The sequence below is a fragment of the Syngnathus acus genome, chromosome 16 (genome assembly GCF_901709675.1).
Source record: "Syngnathus acus chromosome 16, fSynAcu1.2, whole genome shotgun sequence".
Lineage (NCBI taxonomy): Eukaryota > Metazoa > Chordata > Actinopteri > Syngnathiformes > Syngnathidae > Syngnathus > Syngnathus acus.
Genome location: NC_051101.1, coordinates 14065490 through 14083801, shown reverse-complemented (window position 1 = coordinate 14083801; position 18312 = coordinate 14065490). Strand labels below are relative to the sequence as shown.

Genomic DNA, 18312 nt, shown 5'->3' with positions numbered 1-18312 from the left:
TTTCATTTATTTAAGCCTTTAATTTCCGACTGGCAATGCTGTTGTGATAGATGAAGAGTCTTTTATTAATTTATTCCGATCACACAAACGGTTTTTCTTTGGGTTCTGTTACTGAATGACTTCTCTTCAGGAAGACAAATGCTCCTTCAAGTGAACTCCTGTCATTATGGGTTCTCTCAGGGACTCTTAAATGATCCCTGCGTTTTGCGCAATTGCATTTGGACGCGCTCATCTCCACACTGCGACACGACATCTGCGACTTTTCAAAGCCAGGGGTGGGACATGGAACGGCGTGTTTACTACTCACACAAAGTTTGAAGATTTGACATTTCTGGGTCACACGCAGTACTGAAAAACTATTGCGAAGGTTTTATTTTTGTAGAGACAAAACCCTTCTAGAATGCGGAGCTAACATTCTTGGTCACATGCTCTAACGTTGTTTTGTGTAAACTGCCGCGCCCCCCAAAATGTGACCTGGGACTTCATTTCCCAAGAAGCAACCAAACAAAACAAGCAGTGCAGATATGCAAAGCGGTAAAGACCGCAGTCCCACTCACAACCATTCCAGATATGCAGTTTGACGAGGGTCCAAATGTTCCGAAAACACGTGGTGCGATGGAATCTACTATGCAATTTTCAAGTCGGGCATTCGAGAGGTATGCACACAGGCGCCCAAACGCAAGATCTCTTCCCTTCTTTTGGTAAATCGTGTGGTGTTGAGAATATTTTTATATATGCATCACTCCAGTGGCAAATGTTAGCTATAATAATAGATCTATATCTAGAGCTATATATGTAGAAAGAGAAGATATGACCACTTATGCCAACGACACGATGATCTCTAAACCCCTTTTTCCCCATCTGGGATGATGCCGCTTGAAAACCGCTTTAATAGCAGTCTGCGTGCGCTGAAGGAACACGACTTATTGAACGATTCTGTTTTAAGAATGACTTTGTTTTCATCCTTTCTGAGCTTTATAGGTGAACGAACGATGTGCCGGCTAACCAACCACGTCTGCCTTTTGCCTCCATATTACAAATTGACAGTTGACAATTGATTTGGACACCTGTTTGGAAGCAGATTGATTCAAATATTCCATGGAACAAAATTAAACTACAGCTTCCAAAAGGATGTCTGGTCACCCGGAGAGCAAGGATTTGTATTTTTTTTTAAAGAGAATGTATCATGTTCCGTGTTTGCATATGCTCGTTTCGTACAAAGTAATATGATAAGTTTCTCAAATAAGAGCAATATACTAATAAAACCTTATTGTCTCAGAACAGTGTCGTAGTTTTATTGTTTCAACATGTCATTTTTGTGGCGGCGAGGTCGCATCCTGGTGAGATTGCGTCTGTGAAGAAATAACAATCAAGCTCAATTAATCGCGTTGCGCAAGAGGGAGGGAGGGAGTGAGTGAGTGAGTGAGTGAGTGAGTGAGTGTGTGACGCTGCTCACCAGAACATGATGGAGAGCTTTCAAGTCCTCCAGGATTTGATCGCACACGGTTATTTTCTCACTCGTAATCCGTATTCTCTCATTAATCTCCTCCTATGAAACATTGCGCATGATATTTCGGGCGAGTCGAACCCTGGATTTACTTCAACTTCCGTCACTGACCGTTTTCATTGCAGTTGCACTTGCATCATTCGCCTCAGACATTGCGGAGGATTTTGTCGATCTCTAAAGCGTGTTACTTCAAAAAACAAACAAACTTAGCAACTTTCCACAGAAGTAAAGTCAGTGGCCGGCCACCGGCAGGTGATTCAAATAGCCAACGAAACACGTCATCGTGGGCGTGCGTGGTCGAGGTGACGTCGACCCTAAATAGTATCTTTTAAACGAACCCAAATATTCAGTACTGCAAGTCACAATGTGTTGGATGTCAAATGACTTCTGTGAATCGCTTTGTTTTTGTTTTGTTTTTTATTTTTAATCGAACAAGTCTTTCAGGAAGGTGACGTCATGAATTGGGGGCGTAACCCGGAAGACTTTGCTTCCCTACTGCCTCATGCCGTCCGTTCGTCTTGACCATGTTTCGCCTCTTCAACTTGTCAACTCTTTGACGCACTTTGATGAAGTATCTTGGAGATCTAGCAGTACAAATAATTCAATCCGCAGCTGCTCACCGTTCTGCAGTTTGCCGTGTCGGAAGTGAAATGTGTCATCGATTAAAGACCCAAGTGCTGCAGTTGGGGCCAGTCACAGGCGACGGGCCGTTTCTTCCTACCGGTAGGTAGGCACAATCGCCCCAACAACCAATAAATGACCCAAAGTATTCTTCTATCTTTGATACTCTGTGATACTTTCAAGAGGAGGCAACATAACATGTCGGCATATTGCATCAGATGTGCCTGCCTACCTGTCGACCTGACTGGTCGGTCTTGTCGTCAACTCGTTGCTACTTCTGCGTTCAAACTTTATCCGAACCACCACGAGATTGTTCGAACAGTTGAAAACGTGTTCAGTGAGTGGAAATTCAGCACACTGCAGGGAAAATGGTTGTCCTTAAAGAATGACTGCATTCATCTCTTTGAGCTTTGCTTTATCAAATGACGTTTTTCCATTTGGCATTGCTGTTCCCCTCAGATGTTGCCGCCATCCTGAGCTGCACGGTGAAAGCCCTGCAGGACGGTCACGTGGTCGCCGTGCCCACCGACACCATCTACGGTCTGGCTTGTCTGGCTCAGAACTCGGCAGCTGTCCGCCACATCTACGACATCAAGGAGCGCAATGAACAGAAGCCCTTGGCCATTTGCGTGGGCGAAATCCACGACATATACAAGTAAGAAGATCTTCAAGTCCCAGCGGAACCTCCGCTATGGAACACCACCAAATGGTTGGATGCTAGCATGAAACGAGCCCAGTTGTGCTTTGATGAGGTGCACGTGCAAGTGTCGTTCTCTTTGTTTACAATGGCTTGGGAATTGGCAAAGAGACATTTCCCAACTCAACGCGAAACCTCTTGCTTCCATGTGCAGATACTGTAAGGTGAAAGTTAAAGAGGACCTCCTCCGCGACCTGCTGCCAGGCCCGGTCACACTGGTGCTGGAAAGGTCGCAAATACTCAACAAAGACCTCAACCCCTTCACGTCGGTAAGTCGTTGAAAAGTGCTCATTTCTTTTTTCATCATTGATTGTGTTGTCCCCCTCAGCTGGTCGGCGTCCGTATTCCGGACTGCGCCTTCATGCGCCGTCTCTGTCAGATGTGCGGCGAGCCTCTGGCGCTGACCAGCGCCAACGTCAGCGCGCAAAACAGCACCGTGGCCGTCCATGTAAGTTTCAACGTGGAAGGAACGCACACGAGCGTTTTGTTAGCCCTATTCTAAAAATGGTTTCAATTCGGCTGTGTTGGCAAACGGGAGTCTTGCTATGTTCACTTTGCCGACATGAATGGCAAATGGGAGTCTTGCTATGTTCACTTTGCCGACATGAATGGCAAATGGGAGTCTTGCTATGTTCACTTGGCCGACATGAATGTCATATTTGTCTTCATTTCTTGACAGGAATTTCAAGATCTTTGGCCCAAGTTATCCGTGGTGGTGGACGGAGGACCAATAGGAGACCAGAGCCGCCTCGGATCCACCGTGGTGGACCTGTCGGCGCACGGCAGGTACCGCATCGTAAGACCCGGCTGGTAAGTTTCTCCTCTTTATTTTCAGACCGAAACACCGAACAAAACTGAAAATAGTACTTAATGAGCAGGTTCACGAAAAAAAAAAGACTTCTGATGTTATTTCTTTGCGTGCCATTCAAAAAAGAAAGCCAACCAACCAAGTCTTAATTGGGTTTGTAGCGCCTTTTCCTCAACGGTGAAGGTCCTGGAAGGCAAATACGGACTCACCTTGGAGCTGTTGGGATGAATATTCAAAATGCAACGCACAATCAAGATTCTGAATGGTCATTTCCAAACCAGAAGAAATAAGGCGCCGGTCGTATTTTCATACTGACGTATGTGCGTGCACTCCGTTTGACAGTTGTTCCCCGTATTTTTATCTTGGGATCACGTGGCACTTCTCCACCATTTGGTCGAATCCAAATCATTGTATCTCGTTACCACCGCTCATGTGTAATATATAGAAGCGGGGGGGGGCTCTATGATGTACTGTTTGTATAACAGGAGGGGGGGAAAAAAATTCTGTCTGTAAGCTTTGAGGGATTTGAATGGATTTTCTCAGCATGCTACATTTGTTCTTTAAAAGCGCTTATACAATAAAAAGCCCATATTTATGTGTCTGGACGCTTATTGTCGCTGGACAACAGAGTTTTATTGTGAAAAATTCCGCTCTGGAAGAAGCAACTGGAAACTCCAAAGAGAAAAAAAAAAAATGCAAATACCGTTAATAGATTTTGAGTGATGAAAGCGATTTACAAGGACAAAACACAAACAAAACCCGCTTTTGCTTCCCTGAAAAATCTTTTGCGGCCAGCAAATTGTCGAGCGATGGTGAGGTTAGTGACAGCACAATTAAGGTTGGCGAGCAAAATTTACAGACGGTCTCTTCTTGCCCCATTTTTGGATTTCAGCAACGAGTCGTCATTTTCTTTTGTTGTTTGGGTTTTTCACCACAACGTTGCTTCGCTGCTCTATCGTATTTTAATATCTGCTGCCATTTTTCTTTCTTAGCGTCGGAATCTCACATGAGCCACTGCTCCTTCTCCTTGTTGAATTTCTCGGCCCAGCGTCTGGTCAGCTCCAGGTAGTGCTGCGGCCCGTGCGGCCGGTAGTCCAAGTACACCCTGGCGGCCGTCTTCTTGGGCACGGCCCTCTCGATTTGCGTGCCCTCGTGCCACTCGTTGAACGAGGTGACGGCCAGCACCTCGGGCCGCACGTCCAGCGCCGCCTGCAGGGCCGTCTCGTAGTAGCGCCCGTTGACCCGGTTGCGGGTGCTGTGGCCGTTCCACGGCCGCACGCTGGTGTCCACGTAGCCCGGCCCCACGCTGGGGACGAACAGGAGGTCGTTGTCGTCGCAGAAGGCCTTGATGGCCTTCCAGTTCTGGTGCGACGAGCCGAAGGAGAAACCGTTGGAGGCGAAGTAGGTGTACATGCCGTCGAAGCCGCCCGCCGCGATGTCCTGCTTGTGGCGCTCCTCCACGATCAGGGCCACAAAGACGCCGTCGTAGGCCGAGCCGCGCAGGCTGCGCGAGCCGCCGGCCGTCAGCACTTGCGACCAGGATTCGGCCGGCGTCAGGTACGAGTCGTAGATGTAGAACAAGGGCAGGCTCTTCCCCGTGCTCGACGTGAACTTGTAGAAGGCTGCGTGATCGCCGTACCTTGGGTGAAAGAGACCACCGAGTGAGCTGGAAATCTAGAGCTGATGAATTTTGCAGAAATGGCCGTTATATAAGCAGAACGTCGATGTTGATGGAGGCGCAGCAGAACCTTACCTGTCAATGATGTACTTGACGTTCTCAAGCACGCTCTGTTCATTCCGTTCTCTGTAGGGTTGGATGTGAAATGCCGCCTGGAAAAAAATGTCAGTACTGCGTGAATAGCAATGGTGCATTTCCTTCAGGTTGTTTTTCCAACTAATGGGGGGGGGGGGGGAACTCAGCAGTGTAACAAGGGAACCAAAATGACATGTACTCAAAAAGTTGAATATTTAAAGGCACTTGTATGTATGCACTTTCTCAATTATTAACGATCCACATGAAACACATTTTTGTAGGAGGAAAAAAGGTCTCAGGAGGAATTGAGAAGAACGTCAGTGGCGAAATGTCATTACAATGGAGGACAATCTATTTGTAATAGTTGTTGGGGAAAAAACTATTTTTAATCCAGCTCACCAAGCATTTTTCATAAAGATTTTACTCATTACAATTCCATCCAAATTGACAAAGATAATCAAATTAAAATAAAGAAAATAATTTCAAAAAAATCTCTTGCATGTAAATGCATTCAACATAGTGTTAAATACATCTGAGCTGTACTCGGCACTGATCCTTGTGGCACTCCGCTTTATAATACTCTGTGCATTGCCTACCTAATTAGCATGCAGAACGTTTGCATCCCCTGCAGAATTGTCCCAGGAGGCAAACATGACGTGCACAATTCCTCAATCTCACTTGGGGCCTGAGTTTTCACTCACCGCACTGCCAACACATTTGCCTCCATTTAGTAGATTTCAGGCCCTTCCTTGCTAAAGAGAGTTTGGGCTCCCCTTCAAGCTGGAGGTCAAGCAGCAAGCGATGCAGATATGGCAATGCGTGAGCAGCGTGTGTGGGTGCTGCGACTCAAATAGTCTTCTGTTTATATAATGCTCCCAGAAAAAGTGCATTGCTGGCCTTTGTGTTTTTAGTGGGTGGCATGCTAGGCAGACCACCATCCAACATGAGTTTGAATGGCAATTCTGAAGACAGCCACATGGCATTTAAAAGGGTATGCACACTTGTGCAACCAGACGATGTCAAGTTGTGCATTTTTATGGACTGGAGAATTTATTTCGTCAGTCGGTCGATTGTCTTTACGTGTAGCAAAAGCGCTGTCTGTCAGTGTCACTGCATTATTAACGCCGCTCGTTTGGTCGTAAGCGGAAGGACCCTTCGGAGACCATCTTGTCTTTTGTCTGTCTTACAGAAAGAAAGACACGAGAAGCTTTCAAGCCTCATAGAAACGCCATGTGACGTCAGTTGGTTCGCAGAATCAAACGCTCCTCCCTTTTGCCCGTTTTACATTTTTTATAAGCTTTCAATAAGGCCGGCCAGCGCACATTTATTTTCCGACCGAATTGGCAATTGGTCCACCGTCGCTCAGCTCGTACGTTGAGTCCCAACGGCGAGTCCCAACGGTGAGCCTGCGTCCTTCCCCACGTCCCCAAAATGTCAGCACTGCCTGTGCAGATTTGCTTTCACGGCAGTTCTTTGGAAACTTCAAAAAAAAAGGTTGTCTCAAGGCGCTTTACCATATTTGGAGCAGGCAGGGCCCGAAACGTTTCCTCTTTCTCTTTACCTTGAGATTGTGTCTATACGCAGCGTCCAGTATGGCAGGTACAAAATCTTCAGCGGGTTCCCCGTTGTCGTCAGCCATGCCGGGAGGATACCAGGACAGCACCAGAACCCCTGCGGATGATGAGTCTCAAAGTGTGCCACTTGAATACAAAATGTCCTTTGCTTGAACTTGTCAAAAAGTGCTTGGACGCCTTTCCGGCTCAAATGTCTCAGTAAGCAGATTCTGTTGCATCCAATCTGTCTAGCTCGGACCAACAGATGGCCGTGTTTTGTAACCGCGATGCACCTCAAATGTCCAGAACGCTCACCGCGTGAGCTGTTACTGGACACCGAGGTCTCTCGGGCGGGCTAGCTGTACCGCCCACAAGCATTCGTATTTGAGCTTGATTGGACATAACATTAGGCACGTCTCAACCAAAATGCCTTGACAAAGTAAATAATATCGTTGTTTTTTTTTTATATACAGTCAACTTATTCACAGGGAATGCAGACCCTGGCACTAGTTGGCGCCTAAACTATCCTTATAATACGCATACATGGCTTTGGGCTAAGCGCCACAGTTAATAAGTGAGTTTTCATTCAAAACAAAGTTGAGTTTTTCAGGGCTGTTTTTATCATTTAGAGAAAAAGAAAATCCCCGGGGCCAGGAACGGACGCTTACTTTCATTTGATAGGAAATGTTAAATTGCCACTTTAATTGATGCGCAAAAAACTCCCAATGCGCCATACAAGCACTGGGAGCTGTCCGTGGTCCTGATCTTTGCTCGCAGGAAGATTCTCATCAAACGTCCAAAATGGACATACTTTGCGAATGTCGTTTCTCTTCACTTTCTCTTAGCCGGAGTTGCTCACACTTTAAAGTGAAAATGTATACCTGCCGCCGAAGCCGCGATCTGCTCCATGTGGGACTCCAGCACGTCCGGGTCCCTGGAGCTGTACGGGCCGAGCTCCGGGTAGAAGCTGGAGCCGATGTCCTCGGGCGGCATGTGCCTCCCGCGCGGGTAGCTGGACGCGATCTTCGGGTCCCAGTGCGGCACCAGGACGTGGTCCCAGTGCACGAACTTGCCGTCCGACTGCGGGCTTCCATACCACGCGTAGTAGAAGATGTGCACGTCATCGAAGATGCTCCCCTCCGGACCCGAGTTGGATACCGCAGCCGACTTGGTGCGCTGCTGACCGGAGGATGACGAGGTCCGCTGTGCGGAGCGCCGGTCCAGTGTGTTAGGGACCAGATCAGAGAAGCCATCCCCGGTCTTGAGGGTCCGGAGTGCCATCATGGCTCCGAAGATGAAGAGCGTGAAGAGAAAGAAAGCCACGCAAGCTCTTCTCCGCAGTCGACCCATGCTCGGTGGTACCGGCCGGTTCTAATGTGACTGTGTTGAGAGCTATCGGCCTTTATCCGAGGCTCCGTCTTCTCCACGCACGGCCCATCTCCAGCCGCGCCGCGCGTACATGCTCGCTCGCCACCCCGCTTCGCTCCGTCCGGTGGTCGATGGGGGTGGTCCTATCGCAGCTTGTGCGCGTGCGTGCTTTCGGTTGAGCGGAGGACGCGATTGGGTGCTTCCGGTTCGGATGTCACTAGGAGATCTGTAGCGACACCAACTGGCGTGCCGACGGTAAACGACAAAGCTGAGAGAGATTTTTTTTTTTTTTGTCTTGTCCGTCAAGGTGCATTGGCTCCACTCGCTGGCAAGCAATCGCTCGCCTACTTCCTCCTCAGGTGGCTAGATTGAAGAGAAGGGCGTGCGAACAATTACAGAGAAACCTGGAATAGAGTGAAATGGAACCGAGTGAGTGGCAATTCGATTGACAATGTACTGTACATGTGAGGCAGTTGAACAAAATCCCGGACTGTTTTTGAAATTGACCCCCCGGACAGATTTTTGCTGGGGCTGAAAAGTAGGACATGTCCGGGGAAAAGAGGACGTCTGGTCACCCTAGGGGAGGGGTCCCCAACCCCCGGTCCGCGGACCGGTCCGTGGGTCACTCGGTACCGGGCCGCCAAGCCGCACAGAAATAATATGTATATTTTTTTTTCATCGACGATCAATTAATTCAGGCCAAGAGGCTCACGTGACATGTTTCCCCAGTCGAGCCCGCAAAGCTAGCAAAAATGAGTCTGATTTTATTCTGGAAAATGTGGCGATTCTTTCCCAATTCCATCCGTCGGTGCAGCTGTGTCTCGTGACAGGTGAATTCAGGTCAAGACGCTCGTCTCGGTCACGTGACATGAGCCCACGAAGCAGGCAAATATGAGCAAGAAACAGAGATGTTTGGAAAAAAGCCCAATGAGGAGACGAAAGAAGAAGAGGCTACGACTTCTAAGAAAAGGAAAGCTGCATTTAAAAGAAAGTCCTACTTCAAATATGGTTTTATCGCCGCCACAGGTGATTGACGCGCCAAGCAAGCAAGCAAGCAAGCAAGCAAGCAAGCAAGCAAGCAAGCAAGCAAGCAAGCAAGCAAGCAAGCAAGCAAGCAAGCAAGCAAGCAAGAAGCAAGCCCACTCTGCATAATATGTGGCGACTGGCGACAGGCTGTAGCTAACGAGGCAATGAAGCCTTCCAAAGTGCTTGGGCACATGGAGACCAAGCATCCTGGATTCAAAGACAAACCTTAACCACTTGGGGTGTCATTGTCTCCGATTACGCTGAGAAACCAGCTCAGTGCTCCCACTAATTCAACGGAAGGGTGAGTTTTATTTTCATGTCGTTTATACTTGTTTTAATGCCAGTCGTATCATTTGATTCCTTTCAGTCGTATTTATATATTTATTATAAATGTATGATTTATTTATATAAATGTATGATTTCTTTATATAAAGGCCGGTCCGCGAAAATATTTCTGACACGTAACCGGTCCGTGGCGCAAAAAAGGCCCTAGGAGAAAGTGGCGGTGTACCTAATGGAGTGTCCAAGTGAGGTCACAGATCAAACAGCCAATCAGGAGGTGGGGGTGATGGCACTTTTCACTTTCACGTCAGGTAAGCTTTTTCCCTAATGAAGAGGCCTGTTATTAGGTACGCCTGAAAATGGCGGTGGACCAAATGGCGTGTCCGAGTGACGTCACGGATCAACCAGCCAATCAGGAGGTGGGGGTCAGTTCAGCTTTGGCCATGATTTTCCCCGAATGAAGTGGCCTGTTATTAGGTACACCTGAAAATGGCGGTGTACCTGATGCAGTGTCCATAAGTGACGTCACCAAGCCATCAGCCAATCAGGGGGTGGGGGTGAGGGCGGGTGTGGCACTTTCAGTTAAGCTTTGACCATGATTGTTCCCTAATCGAGTGGCCTGTCATTAGGTACACCTCATGGACACTTCAATAGGTACACTACACGAGGTTAAAAAAATAGAAATAAATAAGAAAGCGTAGTCACAAGGAAGGTCCAGGAGGGACATGAGCGGTCGGTCTCAGTTGAGCACTTGATAAGGGATGCCAAGCACTTCCCACAATGACATATGTTCATAATTGTTGTTGTCACTTGCTGTGACTACAAATAAACTACAATAATAAGGTTGAATCATCAAGAACTCTCTTAAGTCTGTTTCAATTCTTTTAATTGTCGTTGAACAGTTGCAATGCAAGCATACATATTTTGCGTTTTAATGGCAAACCCAAGGCGTAGAAACAAGTGGATTGCTTCCGTGTGGCGGCTGGGCGGAGTCAGGTCTAATCTGGTTGGGTCTTTGTGGTTGCAAATTTACGATTCATACTTCAGATTATCACTACGTTTCCATGTTTGCCTGATTTTACAGGACAGGAAAAGTACTTGTGTTTCTACACAGTTTTGTCTCTTTATTCAACATGAACCCAAAGTTAGGGCAAAACCAGAAACAGGCAAATAAATAGTCACCACTTCAAATGAGTGAGTGCCAACCTTGACATTCATACCGTCAATTGCCTAGGCACCAATATGTGGTTGGCAAAACGTTTGCTAAGAGAGCAGTCTGCTACTTAAGAGAAAGCAAAGCAAAAAATGTTACAAGTCTGAATTTCTTCTTTGTTATTGATGTACATACAGTATACCGCATGATTACGTTTGTATTGCATCACTTGTTAACTGCAAACACACCAAGAGATCACTAATGTGTGTATTTCTCTTGTAACACACAGGTAGTATGTGATCCATTCTATTTATTGTACATTGAGGTCATATTTACATGCGTCAAACTTTCCCGGGCTGCGGCCTTACAGCAACACGAGCTTGTGCAGACTGAACCTAACCCGAAATATCAAATGCATTTCAAGCACCGCAAATCTAGGAAAGCGCACAAGTCCGGCACAATAGCAAAGATGGATGATGAAATGTGTTCACGGCACACCTTCAAACACATGAGCATAGTTCCCTTTAATGTTTTGTGTATTGCAGGAACAATTTCACCATCAATAGTGAGTGATCATTTGCAGACATCATGGTCGGTCTGTCGGAGGAGGGCATCTTAGTAAGAGCGGATGGCGGGAGGGACATGGGCGCAGTCCTGTTCATCGAGAGAGTGGTCAATGACAGGACGGTACTCCAAGGTCACCTGCATTTGGGCAAAGTAGATCATTTGATTTACTGAGGTCAACGATGCGGCAGCAGAAAACTAGCCACAGTACCTTGCCAGTTTTGGGCTCAACATAGGACATAGTGTGTTTCCTCCAGTGCTGCTCAAAGGGCTTCTTCTCCTGACCCTGCAAGGGCTTGGAGTAATCGTACTCATCGATGCGATCCTGTGATCCAAAAGAGACGCCGTGTCAGAGCAAGGGAGGAAGCGGGATTATTCCCCCTTTGGTGAAACACAGACCTTGAAGTCTTCTCTGGCATGAGCTCCTCGACTCTCCTTCCTCTGCTCGGCCGAGTGAATGGTCTGGACGGCGTTCAGCATCAGATTCTGCAGCTCCAGTGTTTCCACCAGGTCGGTGTTCCACACGATGCCTGACGACGTTTGCGGTGGAGATGAAAGAGAATGACATTTGATTCGGGCTAAAAGCACACAAGCCAGGAGCAAGGTGGAGTCGTGAACGACTGCAAGTCTACCTGCCTGGAAGGGTGACAAGGTGCTATCGGTGTCATTGTATCAAAGCGTATAGCAAGAGAACCCCGACTAGTATGGATGTATTTGGAATTCCGGCTGGATGGTTTCTATTCAAGCCCCACAAGAAGCTTTCGGATTTTGTTGCTTATGGCAGTGCCATATGGACAAAAGCGCTCGTGTTTGACCTGAACTTGCCTTGTTTGATGTGAAACCTACCTCTGTCAAAGGTCTTGATATCGTCCATGGTCTGGTAAATGGCATCCAGTTTGTCACATCCCTCCTTCATTACAGAGCCGGTACGGAACACGGCGGCGTGAGCCTGCATGGCCTGGGGAAACAAGGACAAAATGATATAGTGTGCAATGTGTGTGTGTGTGTGTGTGTGTGTGTGTGCGCGCGCGCGTGTGTGTGCGCGCGTGTGCGCGTGCGCATGCATACATACCTTCTGCATGTTGAGCCTTATTTCAGAGGTTCGCAAGCTTCCGTTGGCAAACCTCAGCTTATCCAGGTTGGCCACAGACTCTTCTCCTGCATTGGACTTAAGAGGGGAAAGTGCCTCTCCTTGACGGAAGAAACAAAATCCTCACCATGTCAGCACAAGTTTCAATTCAACTCCCATCACTTATTTGTAAAGCATTTCCAAAACCCATTTTTTGGGTCAAGCATGGCCACAGTTTCTAAGGAGGCATTCATTGCCAAGCAGAAATGTCAAGCAATCTTTGCATTTTGACAGGGCGCCTCCACAAATTCCTCACCGGGCTTGTGCTCCTCAGCAATGGTGAGGGCGCAGGCTCTGCCAAACACCACCAGGTCCAAAAGAGAGTTGGCGCCGAGGCGGTTGGCACCGTGAACACTGGCGCAGCCGGCCTCTCCGCAGGCGTACAGCCCACGAACCACCTTATCTTCGCCGTTAGTGTGAGTGATCACCTGACAGGCGGGTGGAAATTCAGAACCATCTCAGTTGCAGAAGAGCGAGCGGCGGGTCAACGATGGCACTTACCTGGCCCTTGTAGTTTGTGGGTACGCCTCCCATGTTGTAGTGGACGGTCGGCAGGACGGGGATGGGTTCCTTGGTGACGTCCACGCCGGCAAAGATCATGGCCGTCTCCGAGATGCCGGGCAGCCTGGTGGCGAGCTGCTGAGGAGGGAGGTGGTGCAGCTGCAGGTATACGTGGTCCTTCTGTGGACCCACACCCCTGAAGAACCACACAAAAGTTCAAAGAGTGCAGAGATTCTCCAAATCCTTCTTGCATTGGAGAGTGTCGGAATCAATGACCTGCCCTCTCTGATCTCGATGGTCATGGAGCGGGACACCACGTCTCTGGATGCCAAGTCCTTGGCGTTGGGTGCGTAGCGCTCCATGAAGCGCTCGCCCTCGCTGTTGATCAGGATGCCTCCCTCGCCACGGCAGCCCTCGGTGATCAAACAACCGGCTCCGTAGATCCCTGGAAAGATGAACAAGATTCCATATATTGTGGTCTTTGCGGAAGAATTGATCTAAGTTAAGAGGAGGGAGGGAGGGAGGGATGGAGGGAGGAAGGAAGGAGTCTTGCAACGGCTAATGTGCGGTCTTTGAAAACACAACCTTTTGTGTTGTTTTCTCACCGGTGGGATGGAACTGCACAAACTCCAAATCCTGGCAGGGCAGACCTGCTCTGGTCACCATGGCGTTTCCGTCCCCGGTACTGGTGTGAGCAGACGTGCAGCTGAAATAAGTTCGACCGTAGCCCCTGGAAAGAGAGAGCGTTTTGTTGAGCTCCCGTCGGAAAAGGGCAGATGCCCGGCAAAGTGGCCGCTTTACCCGGTAGCAATGACCGTATTCTGAGCTCTGAAGCGATGGATCGAGCCGTCCTCCATGCAGAGCGCGATCACGCCTTTGCACTCGCCGTCCTCCATCAGAAGGTCCAGCGCAAAATACTCCACAAAGTAACTGGTGTCGTAACGCAGCGACTGAAGACGAGATGAAGACAAAGGCTCAACGTACTGTATAATAGGTGCGCGTGTCCAAAGGGTCTTTCTGTATTGCGAACATACCCGACCATACAGAGTGTGAAGTAGCGAATGTCCGGTCCTGTCTGCGACACAGCAGCAGCGGTGGGCTTGGCCTCCTTTGCCGTATTTCAGACTCTGACCTCCAAAAGCCCTCTGGTAGATCTTACCGTCCTCTGTGCGGCTAAAAGGCATGCCAAAGTTCTCCAACTAGTGGAGAGAGAAAGAGGATGTGACATGCATGAAGGCAGAATGCATCTTTCTATCTTTGAGATATCTCAATACGTCAAAAGTCTGCACAACATTGTTTAGATGCCAGCTTTGAATGATGTCAAAAATGAAAGTAGGATGCGTGCGTGATGTTTGGATTGGCACTCTCAGAGAGATTTTCATTTGAAAACAGCTTTGTTGTGGATGTGAATTTCAACATGTAGCTACCTCCACAACAGCTGCAGGAGCCTGCTCTGTCATGTAATGGATGGCATCTTGGTCTCCTAGCCAATCCGAGCCCTTCACCGTGTCGTAGAAATGCCACCTCCAGTCGTCGTTCTCCATGTTGCCGAGCGCTGCGTTGATTCCACCCTGAGAGTACACATTGGGCAAACATTGACTTTTGGTTGATCGTAAGATACAATATTGGAAGCCGTCTTAGCTGAGCCGGAATTATTATTCAAAATGATTGACTCTACCTGCGCCGCAACAGTGTGAGACCTGGTGGGGAAAAGCTTGGTGACACAGGCAGTGTTAAAGCCAGCCTCAGAAAGGCCAAAAGCTGCCCGGAGTCCCGCTCCGCCAGCGCCAACCACCACCGCATCAAACTCGTGATCAACAACCGGGTACTGATTGGAGATCTGAGTAAAAAAAAGAAAACCTTCCAGCCCTTACGTTGATTACATTGACCCACAACATTTGAAGTCAATCGATATATTCAGACTCTTCAATAGATGATTATTTCAACTCACACTGTCAGAAACCTTCGCATCTTTCTTGCCGTAAATGGAGAAGTGCAAATTCCTGGAACCTTGAACTGCTGTACCAGAGACCTGGCAGCAAAGACAAAAATATTTGTTATCACAAATATCGCACGCTCTGCTGATGCATAATACAATACTGATCATTTAAGGTTAAAGGCCGGAACGAGTGACCCCTGGGCTACAGTATGATGATGATGATGATGATGCTATCTCCATACAGCGCCTTATTAATGCGTTATTACGTGAAATAAGAGGTCTTCACACAATGTTTTGAGGTTCCTAAACATACGTAATGCTACGCTAACAACCATGCTAACAACAAGAGCCACAACCCTTCTCACAAGGACAAGGAAGTAAACGTGTTCTTTGACGGAAAAGAATAACACTTGGTCAAACGTTCTTAAAATGTAGATATATATGTCCATAGTTGGGAAGAAACGGCAACAGAAGACATCTTTTAGTGGCCTTTTAAAAGCTATCGTCACCGCAGAACTCGTGTCACATTGAAGCAGCCCTTTCCTACGTAACGCAGGTTACGCAAGTAGTTATGAAAGCAATGCAATGCAGTCTATTCGTCACCGACCGACCTTCATTTGGAACTTGCCATGTAATGCACAACTCCACAAAACGAGTAGAGATACTCACTGCTTTCCTGGAGGATAATATCCTCTTGGAAAGGAGGCGAGAAGCAGCTTGAACAGCAGCCATGATGTCCGTTAGAGATGAGACGTCGATCCGATCCGATCTGATCCGATCCGACAACACTTGAGAGTCCAGACTAGCTAGAGGCTGACGTATTGTGAGCGACTGGAATGAACCACCCTCCGATAAACAGGGGTGACATAATACATACAGTGTATTTGCAAACGTTTTCTACCTTTTACAGCAGCTCTTTTTGCTAAATAAACATTGTAATGGTTGCTTTAATTAAGATACTCTTTTACGTGTGCTTATTATGTCATGTAATAGAACATGTATAATAACACCAATCTAAACACCCCTCCCTATTGATGTAGAAGGACCGTCAACGGGTTAGAAATGGTATAACCTGGGTATATGGTGCCGGAACAAATGTATAAGTGACCTAGACTTTCCTTTCAAGGTGAGACACAACACCATTACCTCAAAACAGACGTCGGAATAACAAAGTCCCGTTGGTTGCATTTGTGAACCACTCTAAGGTGTACGAACGCGTTAGCCTACATGTTAGCTAGCTTTGTAGCCTTGACTTAGTTAGCCTTGTTGTGGTTAGCTGGGCAGTCAGCATTGCAAGCATGTGAAGGTTTTACCGTGGATATTCACAATAAAAACTCTTTTTTACTTTTGTACTGGAGTACACGTCTGTACATTTTTGCTTTTACTTAAATATAGTTTCTTTTCTATCTGTAGTCATGCTGAAGTACAGAGATGCAATGAGATTACATTTGCTCCCTTCTATCGAGTGTTACTTGAAAAAACAATCCCACATGATCATGTGAATGCTTATGTTTTGATTTGTTTGTCAATAGCCTCAATGAACAACCTGAATGACCCCCCAAGATGGAACATTCAACCAGACGCAGGAGAAAGAGGGGAGGGAGGCGCAGATGGCAACCAGTGGAACTATGCTCTCCTGGTGCCAATGCTGGGGCTGGCTGCATTTCGTAAGTTGCATCAGCAAGTGTTTCATGTTAGACTGCCATATACCATGGGTGGGATTTTCAAATTCCCGTCACATTCTCAACTACCAAATTCAAAAACAAGTCACACACTGTTGTACAATAAGAAACTATTCTCAATGTCCCTACTGCAAAAATGAACACAATATTGTGGATCAGGACTTGTGACAAACATCAAGGGCGATTAGTGCGTGCGTTTGTTTGGACAGTACACTCTGTTCTTTTGCACTTATTATTAATGTTAACACAAAATGGATTTTTCGTCGTATTTTGGGTCATTTCCTGAATCTATTTTTGACTTCTTTTGTTTTGATCTCTGCAGCTGCTCTTGATGTTGAAATGAGGAAAAGATGCTTTTTGTTTGTCTTCTCAGGTTGGATCTGGACCCGCGAGTCTCAGAGAGAGATTGAGAAGGTCAAATCCAAGTATAACAAAGATGTGTTCCTGGTAAAAAGCGAGTTGGAGTCCAGGTATGAAGAGACGTTAACAGAGAGGCGCAGAGCCTTGGCTTCCTTGGAGCTGGAGCTCGAGAAGGAAAGACAGAGGGTGAAAGGCTACAAGCAGGCCATGATCTCCCAGAGCCATCTCCTGGTAGAAGAACGGAAACATTTACAGCAGGTCATTTTTTTGTTTCACAAACACTGATGGCGACTGACCTATTGAATTGAATCGCTTGAGCACCAAACAATCTCTCATCTTCTCCATCAGGAGCGTGAGTGGTTGGAAGAAGAGAAGCAAAAGTATATCAAGTCTGGAGCTGGAGGAGCTGTCCTGCATCAGGCCACGGAGCAACAGAATGAGTGGTTCCAGAGAGCCAATGCCGCACTGAGCCATCTCGAGGCTCAACTGGCGGAGCGCCAGAACGCCTACTGTTCCCTCATCCTACCTCGAGACAAGCGCCTAGAGATGGAGAGAAACATGCTGCTGGAAGCTGTCAAGGAGCCCGTCCTGGATGAACTGAATCTGGAGGATGATCTTCAAGATATTTTTAAGAGGGATAAGCATTGTGCAAACATGATGAACGTGGACAAGAGGAAGAATGGAAGTCTCATGTGGGTTTATCTCAAGTACTGGCAGCTGCAGGTCACTGTTCAGAAACACAAGAGAACCGAGGCAGTCCTCCTTGGGGAAAACGTTAAGCCGCAAACAAAATGATAGGAACATCAGAAATGGAATATGGAGCAAGTTCTGACTTTTGGTCACATTTTTAAAACAATGAGTTCTCCCCGGATACCCAAATAAGAAGCATTAGCTTCAAATCACCAGATCTAAAAGCACTTAAATGATATCCAGAATCAAAGCTTCAAATATAGTCTTTTGAAATGAACATTTCAGGACATGCACTTGATTGGCAACCTTTTCATTGATACTGCCACATTGAAAGATATTTTAGCGTGAAATGTGCTGATGCTTACTCCTCTTCAGCTCTATTTTATGTTCAGATGCCCTAAGCACTCTGTGTTTTGCGCACAATAAAGCCTCGGTGTAGGAATTTGCTTCCACCGTCTTGTGTTGTTTCTAGTTTCTCACATAAGGATAAAAACATGTCAACACGAGTTGCATGTGTTGAGAGGCAGCTTCAGCGTGCGTCACCAGCTCGCTTGAGGTAGGCATCGTCTAGTGCAGTGTTTCTCACGTTGAAAAAAATGGATGATCTCTCAAGGCACCTTGGTTGACAACATCATGAGCTCCCTCATGACCCGACTAAATAGCACCACTGAAAATGGAT

General features: G+C 47.2%; 4 protein-coding genes and 1 long non-coding RNA gene across 6 annotated transcripts; 2 read left to right on the top strand and 3 right to left on the bottom strand.

The window, feature by feature from the left end:
* Positions 1–1271: 1271 nt before the first annotated feature.
* Positions 1272–1984, bottom strand: LOC119135376. Its single transcript, XR_005100552.1, has 3 exons — positions 1619–1984; positions 1457–1549; positions 1272–1352 (listed from the first exon to the last, which is right to left on the bottom strand). It is a non-coding gene; the product is annotated as an uncharacterized LOC119135376 (long non-coding RNA).
* Positions 1977–4230, top strand: yrdc (yrdC N(6)-threonylcarbamoyltransferase domain containing). The gene is made up of 6 exons (XM_037272900.1): positions 1977–2230; positions 2588–2783; positions 2980–3094; positions 3154–3273; positions 3505–3635; positions 3795–4230. Exons 1-6 carry the CDS (start codon positions 2074–2076, stop codon positions 3859–3861), a joined length of 786 nt encoding a protein of 261 aa, XP_037128795.1. The 5' UTR covers positions 1977–2073; the 3' UTR covers positions 3862–4230.
* si:ch211-30b16.2 (glycoprotein endo-alpha-1,2-mannosidase-like protein) lies at positions 3994–8507 on the bottom strand. Its single transcript, XM_037272898.1, has 4 exons — positions 7821–8507; positions 6948–7057; positions 5387–5463; positions 3994–5272 (listed from the first exon to the last, which is right to left on the bottom strand). Exons 1-4 carry the CDS (start codon positions 8287–8289, stop codon positions 4636–4638), a joined length of 1293 nt encoding a protein of 430 aa, XP_037128793.1. The 5' UTR covers positions 8290–8507; the 3' UTR covers positions 3994–4635.
* Positions 8508–10678: 2171 nt separating this feature from the next.
* Positions 10679–15716, bottom strand: sdha (succinate dehydrogenase complex, subunit A, flavoprotein (Fp)). The gene is made up of 15 exons (XM_037274090.1): positions 15571–15716; positions 14914–14994; positions 14641–14802; positions 14390–14533; positions 13997–14161; positions 13764–13912; positions 13568–13692; positions 13239–13407; positions 12963–13158; positions 12718–12889; positions 12405–12523; positions 12179–12290; positions 11732–11862; positions 11544–11657; positions 10679–11470 (listed from the first exon to the last, which is right to left on the bottom strand). The coding sequence occupies exons 1-15, from the start codon at positions 15631–15633 to the stop codon at positions 11384–11386; spliced, it is 1989 nt and encodes a 662-aa protein (XP_037129985.1). The 5' UTR covers positions 15634–15716; the 3' UTR covers positions 10679–11383.
* Positions 15717–15912: 196 nt separating this feature from the next.
* Positions 15913–18079, top strand: ccdc127a (coiled-coil domain containing 127a). 2 transcript variants are annotated; one of them, XM_037274095.1, is made up of 4 exons: positions 15913–16027; positions 16434–16568; positions 16957–17201; positions 17292–18079. In XM_037274095.1, exons 2-4 carry the CDS (start codon positions 16439–16441, stop codon positions 17736–17738), a joined length of 822 nt encoding a protein of 273 aa, XP_037129990.1. In that variant the 5' UTR covers positions 15913–16027; positions 16434–16438; the 3' UTR covers positions 17739–18079. The 2 variants fall into 2 exon arrangements, with proteins under 2 accessions (XP_037129990.1, XP_037129991.1); XM_037274096.1 differs by lacking the exon at positions 15913–16027 and adding an exon at positions 16088–16106.
* Positions 18080–18312: the final 233 nt, after the last annotated feature.

Bases quoted from the DNA above. Each gene is read 5' to 3' on its own strand.
- yrdc (XM_037272900.1), top strand. From the start codon at position 2,074: ATGAAGTATCTTGGAGATCTAGCAGTACAAATAATTCAATCCGCAGCT. The intron at 2,784-2,979 runs GTAAGAAGATCT...TTCCATGTGCAG, and splicing joins GAAATCCACGACATATACAA to ATACTGTAAGGTGAAAGTTA. The intron at 3,095-3,153 runs GTAAGTCGTTGA...TGTCCCCCTCAG, and splicing joins ACCTCAACCCCTTCACGTCG to CTGGTCGGCGTCCGTATTCC.
- si:ch211-30b16.2 (XM_037272898.1), bottom strand. From the start codon at position 8,289: ATGGGTCGACTGCGGAGAAGAGCTTGCGTGGCTTTCTTTCTCTTCACG. The intron at 7,058-7,820 runs GTATACATTTTC...CATCATCCGCAG, and splicing joins GATCGCGGCTTCGGCGGCAG to GGGTTCTGGTGCTGTCCTGG. The intron at 5,273-5,386 runs GTAAGGTTCTGC...CTTTCACCCAAG, and splicing joins GTCAAGTACATCATTGACAG to GTACGGCGATCACGCAGCCT.
- sdha (XM_037274090.1), bottom strand. From the start codon at position 15,633: ATGGCTGCTGTTCAAGCTGCTTCTCGCCTCCTTTCCAAGAGGATATTA. The intron at 13,159-13,238 runs GTCATTGATTCC...GTGGTTCTTCAG, and splicing joins ATCGAGATCAGAGAGGGCAG to GGGTGTGGGTCCACAGAAGG. The intron at 11,471-11,543 runs GTACTGTGGCTA...GCCCAAATGCAG, and splicing joins TTGAGCCCAAAACTGGCAAG to GTGACCTTGGAGTACCGTCC.
- ccdc127a (XM_037274095.1), top strand. From the start codon at position 16,439: ATGAACAACCTGAATGACCCCCCAAGATGGAACATTCAACCAGACGCA. The intron at 16,569-16,956 runs GTAAGTTGCATC...TTGTCTTCTCAG, and splicing joins GCTGGGGCTGGCTGCATTTC to GTTGGATCTGGACCCGCGAG. The intron at 17,202-17,291 runs GTCATTTTTTTG...CTTCTCCATCAG, and splicing joins AACGGAAACATTTACAGCAG to GAGCGTGAGTGGTTGGAAGA.